The sequence below is a fragment of the Labeo rohita genome, chromosome 25, assembly GCF_022985175.1.
Source record: "Labeo rohita strain BAU-BD-2019 chromosome 25, IGBB_LRoh.1.0, whole genome shotgun sequence".
Classification (NCBI taxonomy): domain Eukaryota; kingdom Metazoa; phylum Chordata; class Actinopteri; order Cypriniformes; family Cyprinidae; genus Labeo; species Labeo rohita.
In genome coordinates, this window is record NC_066893.1 from 17017888 (window position 1) to 17036871 (window position 18984).

The window sequence follows — 18984 nt, forward strand, 5'->3', positions numbered from 1 at the left end:
TGGGTTGGCTCAACACCACTTGTCCCAAGGCTCTTTTGCTTTCTGAATTTATGATTCATGGCTTTGTAAGGTAGTGATGGTGTTGATTTCAATGTGCCAGTGAACTTAAGCAGTGGTGTTCAGGCTTGTAAAAAGAACAACAGTTGCTGTTCGCAATGATGCATGTCCTCAATCTAATGCATTTTTTTTACGGGTTATTTTTGCCCAAAGTCTGTTTGTTATTGGCTTAAAAAGGAAAAAGTTGGCTCAGAGAGGAATTACCCATTAAATAAATTTGTGTTCATTAAAATGAATGTGCACTGCAGACCTTTAAACGATTAGTTCACTCCAGAATTAAAATTTCCTAATAATTTAATCACTCCCATGTCAACAGGATGTTCATGTCTTTCTTTCTTTTTATCCGTACAGTGGACTTCAATGGGGATCAATGTGTTGAAGGTCTAAACTGTAGTTTCAGTGCAACTTTAAAGGTCTCTATACCAGTGGTTCTCAACTCCAGTACTCGGGGCCCACTATTCTGCACATTTTGTATGTTTCTGAATCTGAAACACTCAGTTCAGTTCATGGATATTTCTCTTAACGAGCTGATGATATGAATCAGGTGCGTTAAATGAGGGAGACATACAAAATGTGCAGAGTGTGCAGTGGGCCCCGAGGACTCGAGTTGAGAACCACTACTCTGCACGATCCCAGCCAAGGAATAAGGGAATTATCAAGGGAATTGGTCATTTTCTAAAAAAACAAAAATTTGTATACTTTTCAACCACAAATGCTCATCTTGCACTAGCTCTGCGTCCACAACTTGTTGGAAAGGTCACACATGATGTTGGCTGAAGTACCAGTCCAGTGTGCAAAGAAAGCAAACGTGCAAAGAAAGTCAAATGCCCTACAACTGTTAGCACAGGCTAGATTAAACTGATTCTTACATTTTAAATATGGATATTTTTCTTACAAAAATGCATAGATTCGCTACAGGAGGCCTTTATTAACCCTCAGGTCAGGGGTTAGTAAAGCTTAGGAGTGCCAGGATACATTTTAATATAACTCTTATTGCATTCGTCTGAAAGAAGGAAGTCATATACACCTAGGATGCATGGAGGGTGAGTAAATAATACGCCACAGTAGTGTTGGGTCCTATCGTCAGCCTGCAAGATTGCCAATACATGATACTATCGTGCTAATGTATTTAATTATTTACATACTTAGTTTCATTGCCCGAATCCAGCTCCAGCATGAGGCTAAAAGGAGCCTAACATTATCAAAGAACATCATCACTGATTAGCCTAGCCTATTATAGTGCAAGTTTATGCATTTTTAAAAACACTCGCGTTATAAGTGAAGCTAACATTATCTACACTGTATGATGAATAAATCTCTTACCACACACTGCACACATCTGTGGTGTGTTACGGCTCCGACGCGCAACCGGAGTAGATCTTGGCTTCGGCATGACTTTCGACCCCCTGTACTGCACACGTCTGCCTCTAGTCAATGCTTGAGTTTATACCCGCTGCGCTGCGGCTCGTTGAAGCTGTTCTCCGCGCTGCATCGCTAAAGTTAGGCTAATCCCCCACATTGTTTCTACCCTCCCTCCAACAATTCAAATTTCCATGGGTGGGATTTATTTTAATGATATTCTAATAGACCGCGTTGTGACATCATTACATGCGGAAAACAAACGTTGTAGTCCAAAGGAGCCGTTCGTTGTAGTTCTTGAAAAGGGATTTTTTTTAAATAATGAAATATCTCTGTTTGGAGTGGACTTTGAGATTTGTAACTTTGTAAATCTTTTTTATGCCCAAAGATACACACCACACACTGACTAAAATTCAAAAAGTTAAAAAAGCATAATATCACCCCTTTAAACCGTAGTACAAATCTGGAGTACGAAGACAAAGTACTAACCATGCATGCCCGTTCCAGTATGTTTACATAATGAAGTTGTGGACGCACATCGCAGAGCTAGTGCGAGATGAGCATTTGTGGGTAAAAAGTATATAAATATTTTTTTAAATGACCTATCTTTTTTGCTAGATAAGACATTATTCCTCGGTTGATTGTGTCAAGCCCTTTGAAGCTGCACTAAAACTGTAGTTTGATCTTTCAACCCATTGGCTCCCACTGAAGTCCACTACACTCTTAAAAATAAAGGTGCTTTAAAAGGTTCTTCACAGTGATACCATAGAAGAGCCATTTCTGGTTCCACAAAGAACCATTCAGTCAAGGTTCTTTACAGAATCATCTCTTTCTTACCTTTTTATATTCTAAAGAACCTTCTTTTGCCACAAAGAACCTGAACATGAAAATCTTGGATGACATGGGGGGTGAATAATTTATCAGGAAACTGTAGTTTTTTGAGCACCAAATCAGCATATCAGAATGATTTCTGAAGGATCAGGTGACACTAAAGAATGGAGTAATGCATGTTAAACTTTTATTTAAGAAGTCATTTTTGTCTAGGCTTTTTGTCTAGGGTTAAAACCCCCCCTTAAGCAATTTCTTTGGACCGTGAAGAAACCATTTGTGCCTTGAGATTAGTCATAAAGACTGATTCCTTTTTCGCAACCTCAAAAGCAGTTTAGTTTAAGCGCCACTTGACATTGTTATTTTTTCGTTTTGGAAATACAATGAGAGGAACACGAACTCGTAATTCTTTGCGAATATGCAATGCGATGAAGGGGATTTATGACCTTGTATCGCAACGGCAATTTGAATACCCTTTCATCCACAAACGATTTCACAGTACATTTGTTTTGGCATGCTTTTGTTGCCTTTTTGGTTTTTGGTTTGGCAATAACACAATAAAAAAACGGACTTGCTTGTATAACTTATCAGAAATATTCTGGCCATAAAGATGTTGTTTACTAAACAATAGCCCACTTGAACTGTTTGTGTTTTACATGTAGTAGCTTATCCTGCTACCATGCTAGTTTTTCAATGGCTCACATGCTGTTGCAAAACAACAATGGTCTTGATTGAATTATTTTGTGTTTTTCTTCTCTTCACAGTTCATGGTTCATCTTTGTCTCTAGTCTCTAGCACATCGTCGGTTTACTCTACGGTGAGTCAAGAGATTTTGAATTGATTCTAAATGTTAAAGTTCAGTGTTTTCTTAATATGTCCGAGTTGTCTTGTGATACCTTTGTTAGCTTGGCAAGCTAGAGAGTTTTCACTCTTAAAATCAGTATGCTTTATGGTCATAAATGTCAGGCTTAATGAGAAATGATGAGCAAATACATTAGAGATAAGAGAAATTAACAGATGTTTAAACTGCGTTTATCAGGTAAAGGTAATAACATGAAATCTACAGTGACTTGTTGACTATTCTTTCTCTTAAAGAGGATGTTTACTCAAAAATGAATATTTTTTACTCACCCTCATGTTGTTTTAAACCTGTATGAGTTTCTTTGTTATGTTGAACATAAAAGATAACGTTTTGAAGAATGCTGGTAATCAGACAGTTGTGGTGTCCCCATTGACTTCCTTAGTATTTTCTCTACAATGGAAGTAAATGGACCAAAAACATTTGGTTCTTCAGAATTCTTCAAAATATCTTCTTTTGTGTTCAACATAAAGAAACTTAAACGGGTTTTGAATGAAATGAGGGTGAGTAAATGATGACAAAATGTTCCTTTTGGGTTAACTCTTTTGTTACACAGATGCTCAAAAACTTTATTCCAAATCATTAATCTTTGTCTCCTTTTTTTTTCCATCTCTAGCCTGAGGAAAAGGCTCAGACAGAGGTGAGAACAGCATCCTTCATTTCTTCTAATGTAAATTACTGACTCTGTTGCACATGGGAGTGTGTAGACTATCCAAAACACTGTTTTTTTCTCAGCTGGTTTGTAATTTTAAACACACTTTGATGTAACTCTCTTCAAACCTTTGAAAATGTCTCTGTTTGTCATGACGGTCTTAGTGGTAACTGTCCTTGATATCTACTCTTTAATCTCTGTGTTTTTATGTCTGCAACCAGAGTTTCTCTTTCATGCTGATCAAGGGCTAGTCTGTCCTTAGCACATTATTATATGAGAAACCGCAAACTGGTCTTACATTAGCATCAAATGTCAGCTTGTGTTTGAATAACTGAATTTGATTTGTGTTTAGATCCGTAAGCTGCGGAGGGAACTGGACGCGTCGCAGGAGAAGGTCTCGGCGCTCACAACGCAGCTCAGTGCCAACGTGAGTACACTGGACAGTCGTTTTGGCACAATTACCCACAATGCACCTTTAATAAACATTGAATTGCTTCTTTCTTTCAACTACTTTTTTATTTATGTTTAATTCAAAATCTGCACAGCATAGCATTTGAGCATCAAGCATCACAGAGAATATATTTATATTTGATAAAAAAAAGTCACTGAGAGATGTAAAGACAACTGGGAGATAAGACGTCACAATTACAAAAATAAAATTGTAATAACTCACAATATAAAATGTATAATTTAACTAATAATTTTTTTTTTATAAATGTAATAATATAATATAATTTAGTAATATTTTCTGTAAACAAAAAGGCCAGTTTATATATATATATATATATATGTATATATATAATTTTAAAAATATGTATTTTTTTATTTATTACTTCAGGGTATTATATTTATTTATTTATTTCCTTAAAATATATATAATTGTATTATGATTTTATATTTATTAATTCCGTTTAATAAAGTAATAAAGTCACAATTTTATTTTTATACTTTTTTCATTTAAAAAAAGTCTCAGCTATGAGAAATAAAATTGAAATTACAAATTATAAATGTAATAATATTATGTACTTTAATAAAATTTTCTTTTAAAAAATATTTTCTTTAATAAAAAGTCAATTGGGGCATAAATTTGCAATTAAAAATTCATATTCATTTTTTATTTATATAAATATGTAATTTCCAATTATAAAATGAAATTAGTTTTTTATTAATTCACTGAATATATGTGTAATATATATATATATATATATATATAATAAAAATATTTATTTTTTGCTTAAAAAGCTGTAAACAGGCTTTCATAAACATGCAATTTTTTTTTATTTAAAAAAAGTCACAACTGTAAATTTAATAATATAATACAATATAATATAATATAATATAATATAATAAAATTGTTAAATATTTTCTTTTCTTTTTTTTTTTTTAAAGTCAGTTGGGTCAAAAAAGTCAACTAAATTATTTAATGTTAAAATTACATATAAAATATTACTATATATTACATATAAAATTAAAATTATATATATATATATTCAATTTATTAAAAAGTCACAATTTCATTTATTCATTTTTTTTTATTTGCTTGCTTAAAAAAAGCCACACTCAGGCTTCCAAAAACATCTGCTATCTTTTACATATGTGACCCTGGACCACAAAACCAGTCATAGGTCAAGTAGCACAGGTAAATTTGTAGCAGTAGCCACAATACATTGTATGGGTCAAAATTATCGATTTTTCTTTTATTCCAAAACTCATTAGGATATTAAGTAAAGATTGTGTTCCATGAAGATATTTTGTAAATTTCCTACCGTAAATATGTCAAAACTTAATTTTTGTTTAGTAATATGCATTGCCAAGAACTTCATTTGGACAACTTTAAAGGTGATTTTCTCAATATTTAGTTTTTCTTTTTTTTTTTTTTGTGCACCCTCAGATTCCAGATATTCAAATAGTTGTATCTCGGCCAAATATTCAGATAAATACATTAATGGATATCTTATTCATTCAGCTTTGAGATGATTTACCCTTATGACTGGTTTTGTGGTCCAGGGTCACATATGTGCTCAGTGGTTCAACTGGCAATTTTGAAATCGTTTTTGACTCTGGAAAATGTGGGATTATTAATGATGTGGTTAGTACTTATCGAACCGGATTTGTTGGATTTGTAACATGTTGTAGTCTTGACTTTCATACAGCTTTAACAGCTGGTTAATATACTCATTTAGCCTTTGTTCTAGTGTTTTGAAATTTTTCTGGCTGCCTGTACTGTGTTGAGTAAGATAGTGTGTAATTGTGCGTGTGTGTATGTGATGCACCTTTAAGTGGAATTATTTGCTCAATAACAACAATTATGACAGCCCGCATTTGGCCTACACAGCCTAATGAATCGTCACATCCTAAAACCCCTATCCTTCCGTCATCTCTAATACACGCTTCACAAACAAAGCTAGAGGCTTTTGCACTTGTGTGTGTTTGTTAAAGCGTTTTACACACACACTCAAAAGCACCGACTGCTACTCTGCTTGGACGAAAATCCTTTGAGGAAGCAATATTGAGGGTTATCTGATGTTGGAAACAGCACATGCCCAAACACAAACCTCTGACTCCCTCCGATGGAAGTCATCCAGATCTCCAGTCTCTTGATTATCGGCTCATGTTGCATATGATATGCTTGTTGTGTTGTGTAGAAGTGTGGCTGCTCATTTTTGGTGGCTAGGGCTAAGCAGAAATCTAAGGTACACGTCGTCCTCGGTGACTCAGTACGTACGCAGTTCATCACCCCAAAGATGTTGACAGGCAAGGCTAACCCCAGTCGAACAGTTACCTGGCATTCTCTAAATCATCACCCATCTTTGAGGAGGGTCTGTGAGAGGACTGAAGCAAAGCCTCTCAGGCATAGCAAGAGCCAAAGCGGCAGCTCAAAGAACCAAAATAAATGGAGGAAGCGAGAATTCACTGAGGTGGGCTGAAGATGTTGGATTGACTGCTTTACTTGACTTTCTAGAGCTGGTTGTTTAGTATGATGTTACCCTGATAGAGTTTGTGATGCTGAAGTTTGAGGTTTGTTGGTTGAGATTAATCTGCTGTTGTTTTGTAACATGTATATGGTTGTTGCATATATGCTTTAGTAAATTACACCACCAGTCAAAGGTTTTTGAACACTAATGTTTTTTAAAGAAGTCTCTTCTGCTCACCAAGCCTGCATTTATTTAATCCAAAATACAGTAATATTGTGAAATATTTTTAATATTTAAAATAACTGTTTTCAATTTGAATATATTTTAAAATGTAATTTATTCCTGTGATCAAAGCTAAATTTTCAGCATCATTAATCCAGTCTTCAGTGTCACATGATCCTTCAGAAATCCTTCTAATATGCTGATTTGCTGCTCAAGAAATATTTTATTTATTTAACAGTTGATTACATTTTTCAGGATTCTTTTGATGAATAGAAAGATCCAAAGATCAGTTTTTATCTGAAATAAAAGCTTTTGTAACATTTTACACTATACCATTCAAAAGCTTGGAGTCAGTATAATTGTTTTGGGGATAGAAATGATACAAATTAATACTTTTATGCAGCAAGGATGCTTTAAATTGACCAAAAGTAAAGATACATTACTTTTATAATGTTACAAAAGATTTCCAACACAAATAAGTGCTGTTCTTCTGAACTTTCTAAAAAAAAAATTCGACTCGCCTGTTTCCAACATGGTAATAATAATAAGAAAAATAAGAATAAGACAAATGACAGTCAGAATAATAAATAATGTTTTTTGAGCATCAAATCAGATTATCAGAATGATTTCTGGATCATGTGACTGGAGTAATGATGCTAAAAATTCAGCTTTGAAATCACAAGAATTAATTACATTTTAAAATATATTTAAATGGAAAACAGCTTATTTATATAGTAAAAACTATTTCAAAATTTTACTGTTTTTGCTGTACTTTGGATAAAAAAATGGTGAGCAAAAGAGACTTTAAAAACATTAAAAATGCAACTATTCAAAAACTTTTGTGGTCGTGTATACGAACTGAGCTTTTTTTTTTTTAATTTTACATAATAAATATATATATATATATATATATATATATATATATATATATTTTTTTTTTTTTTTTTTTTTTTTTTTTTTTGTCAAATCGATTAATTGCTGTCAAAATGATTGTATATGCTGGCAAATCGATTAATCGCATCCAAAATAAAAGTTTATAGTATATATAAATACACAGACATGTATATATTTAAGAAATATGTACACATGTGTATATATACATATACTTAGATTTATATAATTTATGTTATTAAACAATCAACATTTTATATATACACTATTTATATTTACATATATACACAGTACAATAGCAATTATATAAAAAAATTGCTTATAATAAAAGAGTATAAAATAGTTACTTGTATTTATTATTTGTGTTAGTAGTATTTATCTTTTTTTGTCATTTTATTTTATTATTTGTATTTATTTAATTTAATTTTTTTGTATTTTGTATTTATTAACATAAAAATACTTCTGTTATTGTATTCTTGGTTTTTGTTGACGTTAGCTGAGGTTGTCGGTCTTTAACCTGCCGTTGGAGTTCTACCAGTTTCTGTATCCTCTAAATGTCAGTTTAACAACCCGAGTTCATGCCACAGCTTGTCTTTATCACAAAACCCAGTCTCACAGACATATTTGGATCCATTACTGACAAGCTGCGACCCACATTTTTCTAGAAATGTGATCATGCTTTACTTGACTGCTCAACATCTGGTTTAACTCTGTTACTGCTTTAAGCCTTCGTCCATTTATGGCATTTGGCTTATTAAAATAAAACTGATTCACTTTGTAAATAAATTGTGTGTGTCCTCAGGCTCACCTTGTGGCGGCTTTCGAGCAGAGTTTAGGAAACATGACCATCCGCCTGCAAAGCCTGACATCAACGGCAGAACAGAAGGTGTGTTTGAGAAAAACTGTGATTTATTATTTTTGAGAACGAGAATGGTGTCTCATTTGTTAAATATCATTAAATATTGTTTAATGGCACTTTTTTGCAGGACACAGAGCTGAGTGACTTGAGGAAGACCATTGAGCTCCTTCAGAAGCAGAACTCAGCGACTCAAGCCACCATCAATGGAGTCATTAACACGCCAGACCCAACATTAACAAACCGCAAGGGTGAGATCTCAATAACTTCAGTACAATAAAATAAACAGTATCACATTTATTGTCTGTGCTTGATTTTTATTTGTCTTTCTCTCCTTCAGTTTCTGTAGACTCTGTCAACGGGTCGCCTCAGTCCCAGCGAGAGATGCGGATCCACAGGCAGCCCTCATCGGACAGCGTCTCCAGCATGACCAGCGCCACCAGCCACTCCAGCATTGGCAGCAACCTGGAGCTCGACGCTAAGAGCAAGAAGAAGAGGAAAAACTGGGTAAATGTTCAAATCCATCCATCCAGTTTCTCCAAGACTAAACAGGCTAGGAAGAGTTAGAGCAGTGCTACATTGGATTATTTATTTATATACCATTTTTATTTTCATTTGTTGATGTTTCATGTCATTAGCCTACATGTGGTGGAGGAAAGGTGAATACTTTTTTTAAAAAAAGTGTCTTACTAGTTCTTTAGTGGATTTGACTTAGATTGTGGGTGGTATTTCTTAGCATTATGTGTTTGTTTTGGAAGTGTAGAATAAATATCAGTCGTCCATATCATAAATTCATTTCTCCTCTTGCATTCAGGCTGTGTCATCTGGTGGAGGAAAATTATCTGACAACTACGTATGCAATAATAATGTTGTTGTGCAGTTTTAGAGCTACACTGTAAAAAACAATTGGTTGAGTCGACTTAAAATAATTTGTTACCCTGCTGCATTCAAATTTTAAGTTCAGTCAACTCAGAAAAAGTTTATTCAACTTAAAATGTTAAATTATACTAAGTGGCAACTTAGATATTTGAGTTGATTCAACTTAAAATTTTAAGGCAGCGGGGTTACTTACCCATCTGTTAAGTTTAACAAACACAAATATCTAAGTTGTTACTTAGTACAACTTATCATTTCAAGTTGACTAAACTTATTTTAGTTGACTGCACTTGAAATTTTAAGGCAGCAGGGTAACAAATTATTTTAAGCTGACTCAACAAATTGTGTTTTTTGTTTTTTACAGTGTAGAACTAGTTTTTCCATCACTCGTGCAGGTGATCTGCCCCTCTTCAGAATTTCCCATAGACTGGATCCAAAATATTTTATGATTATATTACAAGCTCTAGTAATTGTTAGAGCGAGTGGTGTTTTAGTTACATTGTATTGAAGTGTGTTTTTTGTCTGATTTTTCCTTGCGCTTTCATGTGATGGTACAGGTGTATGAGGTAAGATGGGATAAATGACTCCATCGCAATATCTTTTTATACTCCTGGAATGTTTTAAAGGGAAATTTCATAAAAATAAACTACTAGCAGCTGTGTGTTGAAGGTTTCATAGTAACAGATTTGTTTCTTTCACAGTTGCGGAGCTCCTTCAAACAAGCGTTCGGGAAGAAAAAGTCTCCCAAATCGGCATCCTCTCACTCGGACATTGAGGAGATGACGGACTCTTCTCTTCCTTCTTCACCCAAACTGCCCTATAACGGCTCGACGGCCTCTTCTCCCATGATACGCAACTCCCACTCCAACTCCCTGTAAGCTCCTCACATCAACAACGACAATAACAATTAACCTAAAAAAAATATATTATTATTATTATCAAAACACATTTATTTATTTTAATTAATGTTTTTATTTTCAATTATTATTTTATAATTATACCAAAATGATATATATTTGTTTATTATCTCAACAATGATAAATGTTACTATTTAGTATTTGTAATTATGCATATTATTATTATTATTATTATTATTATTATTATACATCAATTTTTTTTATAAAATATTTTTACAACCCATAATTCCTTCATCTCAGAATAAGTGTGCAGAAGTTACATTAAAATATAGTTATAATTTATTATTATTCATTACTATTTATTATATGTAATTATGTGCATTATTATTATTATCATTATCATATACATATATATATATATAATTATAATTGTTTATTATTATTATTATTACAAATATATCTGTTTTAGTTATTTTTTACTGTTTTATTAATTATTATTATTATTATTGTCATTTATTTATTTTAATTAATAACCAATTATATAACTAATTACTAATATTTAATTATTAATTATATAAATTATAATAATTAGAATAGTTAATAAGATCAGAATAAGTATGCAGAAGTTATTACTATTTATTATTTTTATATATAAGTATGTGTATTATTATTGTATCATTATTATTATTGTGACTATTTTAGTTATTTTTTATTTAATTTTTATAATTATTTATTTTAAATTATTATATTTTATAATTATACCAAAATTATTATTATTATTATTATTTGTTACTATTTATTATTTAAAATTATGTGTATTATTATTATTAGTAGTAGTAGTAGTAGTAGTATATATTTATTTACTTGAATTAATAACTAATTATAATAAATATTATAATAATTAAATTAGTTAATACGATTAGTTTTTACAACCCATAATTCCTTTTTTTTTTTAGTCTCAGAATAAGTTACATTAAAATAAAATCATAATTTATTACTATTTAATATTATTCATTACTATTTATTATTTATAATTGTGTATTATTATTATTATTATTTTTATAAATGTATCTATTTTAGTTATTTGTTCTTGTTTTTAATAATAATAATAATAATAATAATAATAGTCCAAGTCACGTTGGGCTTGGTTCAGGTAGCACACCTTTAACCAGGAGTTTTCTGAAATATTTAATTTTCTGAAAACTTCTTACACTTCATTTTGGACAGAAGAAGCATTTATAATAGACAAGCACCATTTACAGTGTGATTTAGTCTAGAACTAGGTAGTGTTTTTGGAAAATACCACCCATTTTATAAACACCAAAATTTTATGAAAACTCTCAATGTGATGGCACTGTCGGATATAACACTTTAAAAAATGTCCAATGCAACGTGGAACACCCTCAGAGTTTCTCTCATGGTTGATATATGTGTATGTTCATAGTCCTCAACTGTCCTCCCTGCCTGCACACGGGCCTGTCTGGGGCTGTAGCAGCAAGTCCATGAGGTCTGCCTCACTGGCACGGTAAAGGGAATGGCACAAACAATACCAATATTTCTCAATCTCTGATGATCACTTCCCTGAACAAAAAAGAACAGATGTTCAACCAATGACTCATAGATTAGTCATTCTGAGCAATTAACGGCTTTAAAACACTGTGCCCGATTCATAAAGAATTAAGCATCGTTGCTATTTCTGATTCTTGCACTACTTCCACAGTTCATTGATGAAAAATTCACTTTCACTGTTAATCTAGATTTAATGGTTTGTGATTTTCAATAATCTTAAAAACAGAACAAATTACCACAATAATAGATTTGATTTATTTAGTATTTTTTGTTTAGTATTATTTTTAAACAGTTCATACAAAAATAAAAAATCTGTCATTAATTACTCACCCTCATGTCGTTCCAGAACCGTAAGACCTTCATTAATGACAGATTTTTAATTTTTGGCTGAACTATCCCTTTTGTTTGTTTGTTAGATGCTTTGTGCTTTGTGTTGTTTTGTTTTACAGTTTTTTTTTATTTGTTTGTATTTTGTTTTCATTGTTGTTTAGTTCCGCTGATGTGTTTCAAATTTTGTTTGATATCACATATGTTTGTCACAGGATCTCTGAATGTACGGACAGCGAGGCTGAAACAGTCATGCAGTTGCGCAGTGAATTGCGTGATAAAGAAATGAAACTCACAGACATCAGATTGGAGGCTCTCAGCTCCGCCCACCAATTGGACCAACTACGGGAATCCATGAACCGCATGCAAGTGAGCATCTGCTTAAACAGGACAATATTTTTAATGTTCTTATACATGCTTTTACTAAAGTACGCATTTAGTATGTTTAAAGGGAACCCCGGTATTAAGACTTGTATGGCTTAATATAACATAAATATACATATTATATACATATTTTGGACTATGGGGGGCGCCATTATTTCATTATGTCAAATGGTTGCGCTCAGTAAGCTACTGGTGCTACCTGTGGCTATTTTTACCGCAACACAACTTGGAAAATAAAATACTGATACGATGTCGTTATTGTGGCTTCTGGTTGTGATTTTTAGTCGAAGGGCAACAAGAGATGCGATGCAAGTCTTCACTGCTTTCCTAGCGATGAGAAGAGGAAAAAATAATGGGAAGACACCTGTGGATGACTAAAACTTCCTAAAGACCCGCGTCTTTGTTCTCTGCACTTTAGCCCTGATGCCTTTAAGGCTTTTAGTGACTACAGCTACTGAAAGTGCTTACAAACGGCAGAGACAACAAACGGTAAATGCTATCCTGGCTCGATGTAAACATGCTGACGCTTGTCATGACGCCACAGCCACTGAAGGAGTTTTTCGGTGCAGATTTCACTCGATATCTGCAGGCGTTTAGACTCTTTGTGCGGAAAATCGATGGCATTTGGTTTAAGCCTACGCTCACATCTATCGCCACCTGTAAGCTCTTTCAGCTTTTAGCTGTGATCGTTGTATCAGTATTTTATTATCCGAGTTGTGTTGCGGTAACAATAGCAACAGGTACCGCAAGTAGCTCATCAGCATTTACATTATATTAAGCCATACAAGTCTTAATACCTGGGGTTCCCTTTTATATGGAGGCCAATTTTGTAACATAAATGTCACAAAATGAATTTTATCCTAACAGATTGAGGTCGAGAGGCTGAAAGTGGAGAATGACAGATTAAAGTTGGAGAGCCGAGGCAGCGGTAGCAGAGCTCCTTCCCAAATGTCCGTCTCCCCTTCATCTGTGGGCCTTTCTTCTCAACTTAGCCTCACAGAATCCACCAGCTTAGGTATAACAGACTTTTTAACTTCAAAAATGAGTTTTTCAAAAAAAAAAAAAGGCATTATATTTCAATTATTGAAACTCTCTGTTGCCTTATAGATATGTTGCTAGAAGACAGCGGAGATGGAAGTTCCTGGAAAGAGGGACAACATGTGAAGGTTGTGGTCAGCCTGGAGAAAGATCCAGAGTGGAAAGAGGTACAACTCAAGACTTTTTAGCAAAATTAATTCAGTGGTTCAATCAGTGTTACTTCAAGCTCCTCTTTGTATTGCTTTTGGCAGGAATGTAGACCTTCTCAGTTCTTGTTAGGCTGCATTGGTGTCAGTGGAAAAACCAAATGGGAAGTTCTAGATGGTGTAGTCAGACGCCTCTTTAAGGTACAAAAAAGTTGGAGACCTCTAAACTGAAATCTTACGAAAAACTTTTTCGCAACACATCATGTTCATGTCACTCCAACAGGAATATATCATCTACGTGGATCCTGTCACACAGTTGGGTCTGAACACTGACAGTGTGATGGAGTATAGCATTGGAGACATCCATCGCGCCAGTGATGCAGATACGCCAGAACTTCTGCCGTGCGGCTATCTTGTGGGAGAAAGCGATACCATCTCTGTCAAGCTGAAAGGTGTGACTGTTGCTCTTTTAGAAGAAAGTAGTCTTGAAAACCTGACACCACACCATTGCATACATTGATGACAGGTCTCTGACAGTTTCCTCGTGACCCAAGCTGTCTCTCTCCTCCATCTGCAGACTTGACTCTCAATAGTGAGGACAGTTTGGCCTTTGAGACGCTCATTCCAAAGCCTGTTCTGCAGCGATACATCTCTCAGCTTGAGGAGCACAGACGAATCATCTTTTCTGGGCCTTCTGGCACAGGGAAAAGCTTTCTGGCCTGTAGGCTTGCCGAATACATGGTTCTAAAAGAGGGGAAACAGCTGGAGCATCAAGCAATCGCCACTTTCAATGTTGATAACAAAACTACTAAGGTTAGTAAAACTGATTGAATAAAAAAACCTAGAACTTAATAACAGATTTACAGTTGAGGTCAAAAAGTTTACATACACCTTGGAGAATTGGCAAAATGTTAATTATTTTACCAAAACAAGACAGATCATACAAAATCCATGGATAGGATAGTTTTATTTCACAGAAAAGATGTTTACATATAGTCCACAAGAGAAAACAATACTTGAATTATGAAAATGACCCTGTTCAAAAGTTTACATACACTTGATTTTTAGTTTTAGTACTATGTTGTTACCTGAATGATCCACAGCTGTTTTATTTTTTTGTTTAGTGATAGTTGTTCATGAGTCCCTTGTTTGTCCTGAACAGTTAAACAGCCTGCTGTTCTTCAGAAAAATCCTTCAGGTCCCACAAATTCTTTGGTTTTTCAACATTTTTGTGTATTTGAACCCTTTCCAACAATGACTGTATGATTTTGAGATCCATCTTTTCACACTGAGGACAACTGAGGGACTCATATGCAACTATTACAGAAGCTTCAAACGCTCAATGGTGCTTCAAAAGGAAACACGATGCATTAAGAGCTGGGGGGTGAAAACTTTTTGAACTTTTAATCTCAACTGTATATAGTAGGACTCGATTAATAATTTTCGTTAAGTTAAATTGTGAGAGATTGTAGGTGGCTGATTCTAAATGCTTTTAGTGTTACAAAAACCCAAGTTTTTTCTTTCAGCATGTTGCAAATTTGAAGGTTCCTGTAATAATCCACAATGTGTTTTATGCAGGAGCTAAAACAGTACTTGTCCAACCTGGCAGAGCAGTGTAAAAACAATGTACATGCTGTTGACGTGCCCGTGGTGCTTATACTAGATAACCTTCATCATATCACTTCACTGGCTGACATTTTCAATGGCCTGCTCAACTGCAAGAACCACCAGTGGTGAGTAACATACATATCAGTTTACATATCAATGGAAAAACTGTGAAAATGCAGGTTTTTTGTTTAAATCTTCATGTTTCTCAGTAGTCTTCATGTATATTTAGTATTGTATTGTTTTCTCACAGTCCTTACATCATTGGAACCATGAATCAAACCTCATCTCCCACTCCAAATCTACAGCTTCATCATAATTTCAGGTATCATCTCATTTAGATTTTAATTTACTATTATTTTGTAATATTTGTATATGTGTATATTGTAATATTTGTAATATTGTATTTTTTTTTTCTTTCTTATATGCATAAATATACAAAGAAATATCTAAATAAATAATATATATATATATATATATATATGATAGTATAAATAAGGAAAGTAGCCTTAAATTAAATCATTAAAATAACCCTTTTTTAATTTACTATATACCAAATATAGGGGTATTATGGATGCCCGTTTTCACCACTGAATAAAAAAAATAAAAAAGGTTATTGCTTAATGTTTAATGTTTAATATTTTATCTCACAATTCTGGCTTTTTTTTCTTGCAGTTGTTACAACTGTGAGATATAAACTTGCAATTGCGAATTATAAAGTCAGAATTGCAAGATACAAACTCAATTTTGATTTTTTTTTTTTTTTTCAGAATTGCAAGATATAAACTCGCAGTTGCAAGTTATAAAGTTTATAATCTCGCAATTCTGACTTTTTTTCTCGCAAATGTGAGTTCATATCTCACCGTTTTGACCCTTTTTTTTTAGAATTGTGATATAAACTCATAGTTTGGAGTTAAAGTCCAGTTTTGAGGGGGGAAAAGACTATGTTCTCAGAGTATATATCTCACAATTCTACATAAATTCCTAATTTTGTGTTATGAAGTCATAGTTGTGAGATATAAACTTGCAATTCTGTGGAAAAAAAGTCACAATTGTTAGATAAACTCACAATTCTGACAAAAAAGGCACAATTTTGGGATATAAACTTCCAAGTCTAATGGAAAAAGTTACAATATTGAAATAAACTTGCAATTCTGAAAAAAAAGGCCCAACTGCTGGATATAAACTTGCAAGTCTGAGGGGAACAGTCATAATTGTGAGATATAAACTCATAATTTTGAAAAAAAGGAACAATTTTAAGGTATAAACTTTATATTATAAAGTATTGTAAAGTATTATAAATTTTATGAATTATAAAATCAGAATTACAAGATACAAACTCACAATTCTGACTTTTTTCTCAGAATTGCAAGATGTAAACTTAACTCTGGCTTTTTTTCAGAATTGCATGACATAAACTCACAGTTATGAGTTATAAAGTTTATATCTTGCAATTCTGACTTTTTTTCTCACAAATGAGTTTATATGTCACAATTTTGACCTTTAAACTCACAGTTTGGAGTTAAAGTCCAGTTTTGAGGGAGAAAAAAGACTGTTCTCAGAGTTTATATCTCACAGCTCTACAGAAACTCCTAATTGCGTGTTATAAAGTCACAGTTGTGAGATATAAACTCGCAATTCTACAGAAAAAAAGGCACAATTTTGGGATATGAACTTCCAAGTCTAATGGAAAAAGTCACAATTGTGAAATAAACTCGCAATTCTGAGAAAAAAGGCCCAACTGCTTGATAGAAACTTGCGAGTCTGAGGGGAAAAGTCATAAAAAAGGAACAATTGTGAGGTATAAACTTGAAATTCTACGAAAAAAGTCAAGATGTAAACTCACAATTGCAAGAAAAACATCATAATTACCTTTTTTTTATTCAGTTTTTTTATTCATATATAAAATTCAAGTTTTATATATATATATAATTTCTGTGATGGCAAAGCTAAATTATTTGTAGTTTATATAATATAATAAATTTCCATTATATGGCACATACAGCTGGGCTTGGTTATCTAGTTGCTATACCACAGGTCTCCACAAGAGGTCCCTCAAGCATTTCTCAATGCTTATTTTGTTCCAGCTTATATACATGGATAACGGTGGATCTGGTCTTGTACCTGGTATCTTTTTTTTTTCAGATGGGTTTTATGTGCCAATCATACTGAGCCACTGAAAGGTTTTCTGGGTCGGTACCTGCGACGGAAGCTTCTAGAAACGGAGATCAGCAGTCGTGTGAGGAACGGCGAGCTAGTTAAGATTATTGACTGGATCCCATGTGTTTGGCATCATCTCAACCGCTTCCTGGAAACACACAGTTCTTCTGATGTCACAATTGGTGAGTATGAAAACAGCCAATCACAATCCCCTGAGAATTCCTTAAAATATATCAACAAATCACTTATTTCAAATGTATGAAACTCTAATCTGCCTTAAAATACTGATTTATGTAAAACAACTTTTGTTCACCACAGGACCTCGACTCTTTCTATCCTGCCCAATGGATGTTGAAGGCTCAAGAGTGTGGTTCACCGATCTTTGGAACTATTCCATCATCCCCTACATGCTGGAGGCTGTCAGAGAAGGGCTGCAGGTAAAGTGCCTTCCATCATTACAGTATTAGGATGCTAAAACAAACAACTAATCGCCCACGTGTTCCGCAGATGTATGGGCGTAAGGCAGCATGGGAGGACCCGGCAAAGTGGGTGATGGAGAGCTTCCCTTGGGTGGCAAGTCCACAGCAACATGAGTGGCATTCCCTGCTGCGACTTCGACCAGAGGACGTAGGGTTCGACGGGTACAATATATCTCAGGATGGCAGTCCAGGCAAGCAACCAGCTCAGGGAAAATCAGAAGAAGACCCTCTGGTAATTTTGTTGAATTGATATTTACTCATATGTACTCATTTTTTAAATCTATAATATACCAGTCAAAAGTTTTTTAAAACAGTAAGATTTTTAATGTTTTTAAATATGTCTCTAATGCTCACCAAGCCTGCATTAATGTGATCCAAAATATTGCAAAAGCAGTAATATTGTGAAATATTTTTACTATTTAAAATAACTGCTTTCTTTTTAGATATATTTTAAAATGTAATTCTGTGATCAAAGCTACATTTTTTCAGCATCATTACTCCAGTCTTCAGTGTCACATGATCCTTCAGAAATCATTCTAATATGCTGATTTGCTGTTCAAGAAACATTTTTATTATTATCAATATTTAAAACAGTTAAGTACTTAAGATTCTTTGATGAATAGAAAGATCTGAAGATCAGCATTTATCTTCTTTAAATTGGATGCTTTAAATTGATCAAAACTGATTATTAAGACATTTATAATGTTTTAAAAATATTTCTATTTCAGAATAATGCTGTTCTGAACATCAAAGAAAAAAATCTACTCAGCTGTTTTCAACATAATAATAGTAATAATAATAAATGTTTTTTGAGCAGCAAATCAGAATATTAGAAGATTTCTGAAGAATCATGTGACTGGAGTAATGATGCTAGAATTCAGCTTTGAAATCACAGGAATAAACT

General features: G+C 33.4%; 1 protein-coding gene across 2 annotated transcripts in view; it reads left to right on the forward strand.

Moving 5' to 3' along the window:
* nav2b (neuron navigator 2b) overlaps nt 1–18984 on the forward strand; it is a 96508-nt gene that overhangs the window by 75576 nt on the left and 1948 nt on the right. For both annotated transcript variants that reach the window (XM_051099596.1, XM_051099597.1), the window contains 19 exons: nt 3009–3061; nt 3720–3743; nt 4108–4182; nt 8586–8669; nt 8770–8890; nt 8980–9146; nt 10217–10389; nt 11817–11897; nt 12484–12637; nt 13520–13667; nt 13760–13857; nt 13942–14037; nt 14120–14288; nt 14414–14649; nt 15415–15569; nt 15695–15766; nt 17587–17783; nt 17920–18038; nt 18109–18312. In XM_051099596.1, coding sequence (XP_050955553.1) covers nt 3009–3061; nt 3720–3743; nt 4108–4182; nt 8586–8669; nt 8770–8890; nt 8980–9146; nt 10217–10389; nt 11817–11897; nt 12484–12637; nt 13520–13667; nt 13760–13857; nt 13942–14037; nt 14120–14288; nt 14414–14649; nt 15415–15569; nt 15695–15766; nt 17587–17783; nt 17920–18038; nt 18109–18312 — 2426 coding nt within the window. The remainder of the gene's footprint in view (nt 1–3008; nt 3062–3719; nt 3744–4107; nt 4183–8585; nt 8670–8769; nt 8891–8979; nt 9147–10216; nt 10390–11816; nt 11898–12483; nt 12638–13519; nt 13668–13759; nt 13858–13941; nt 14038–14119; nt 14289–14413; nt 14650–15414; nt 15570–15694; nt 15767–17586; nt 17784–17919; nt 18039–18108; nt 18313–18984) is intronic.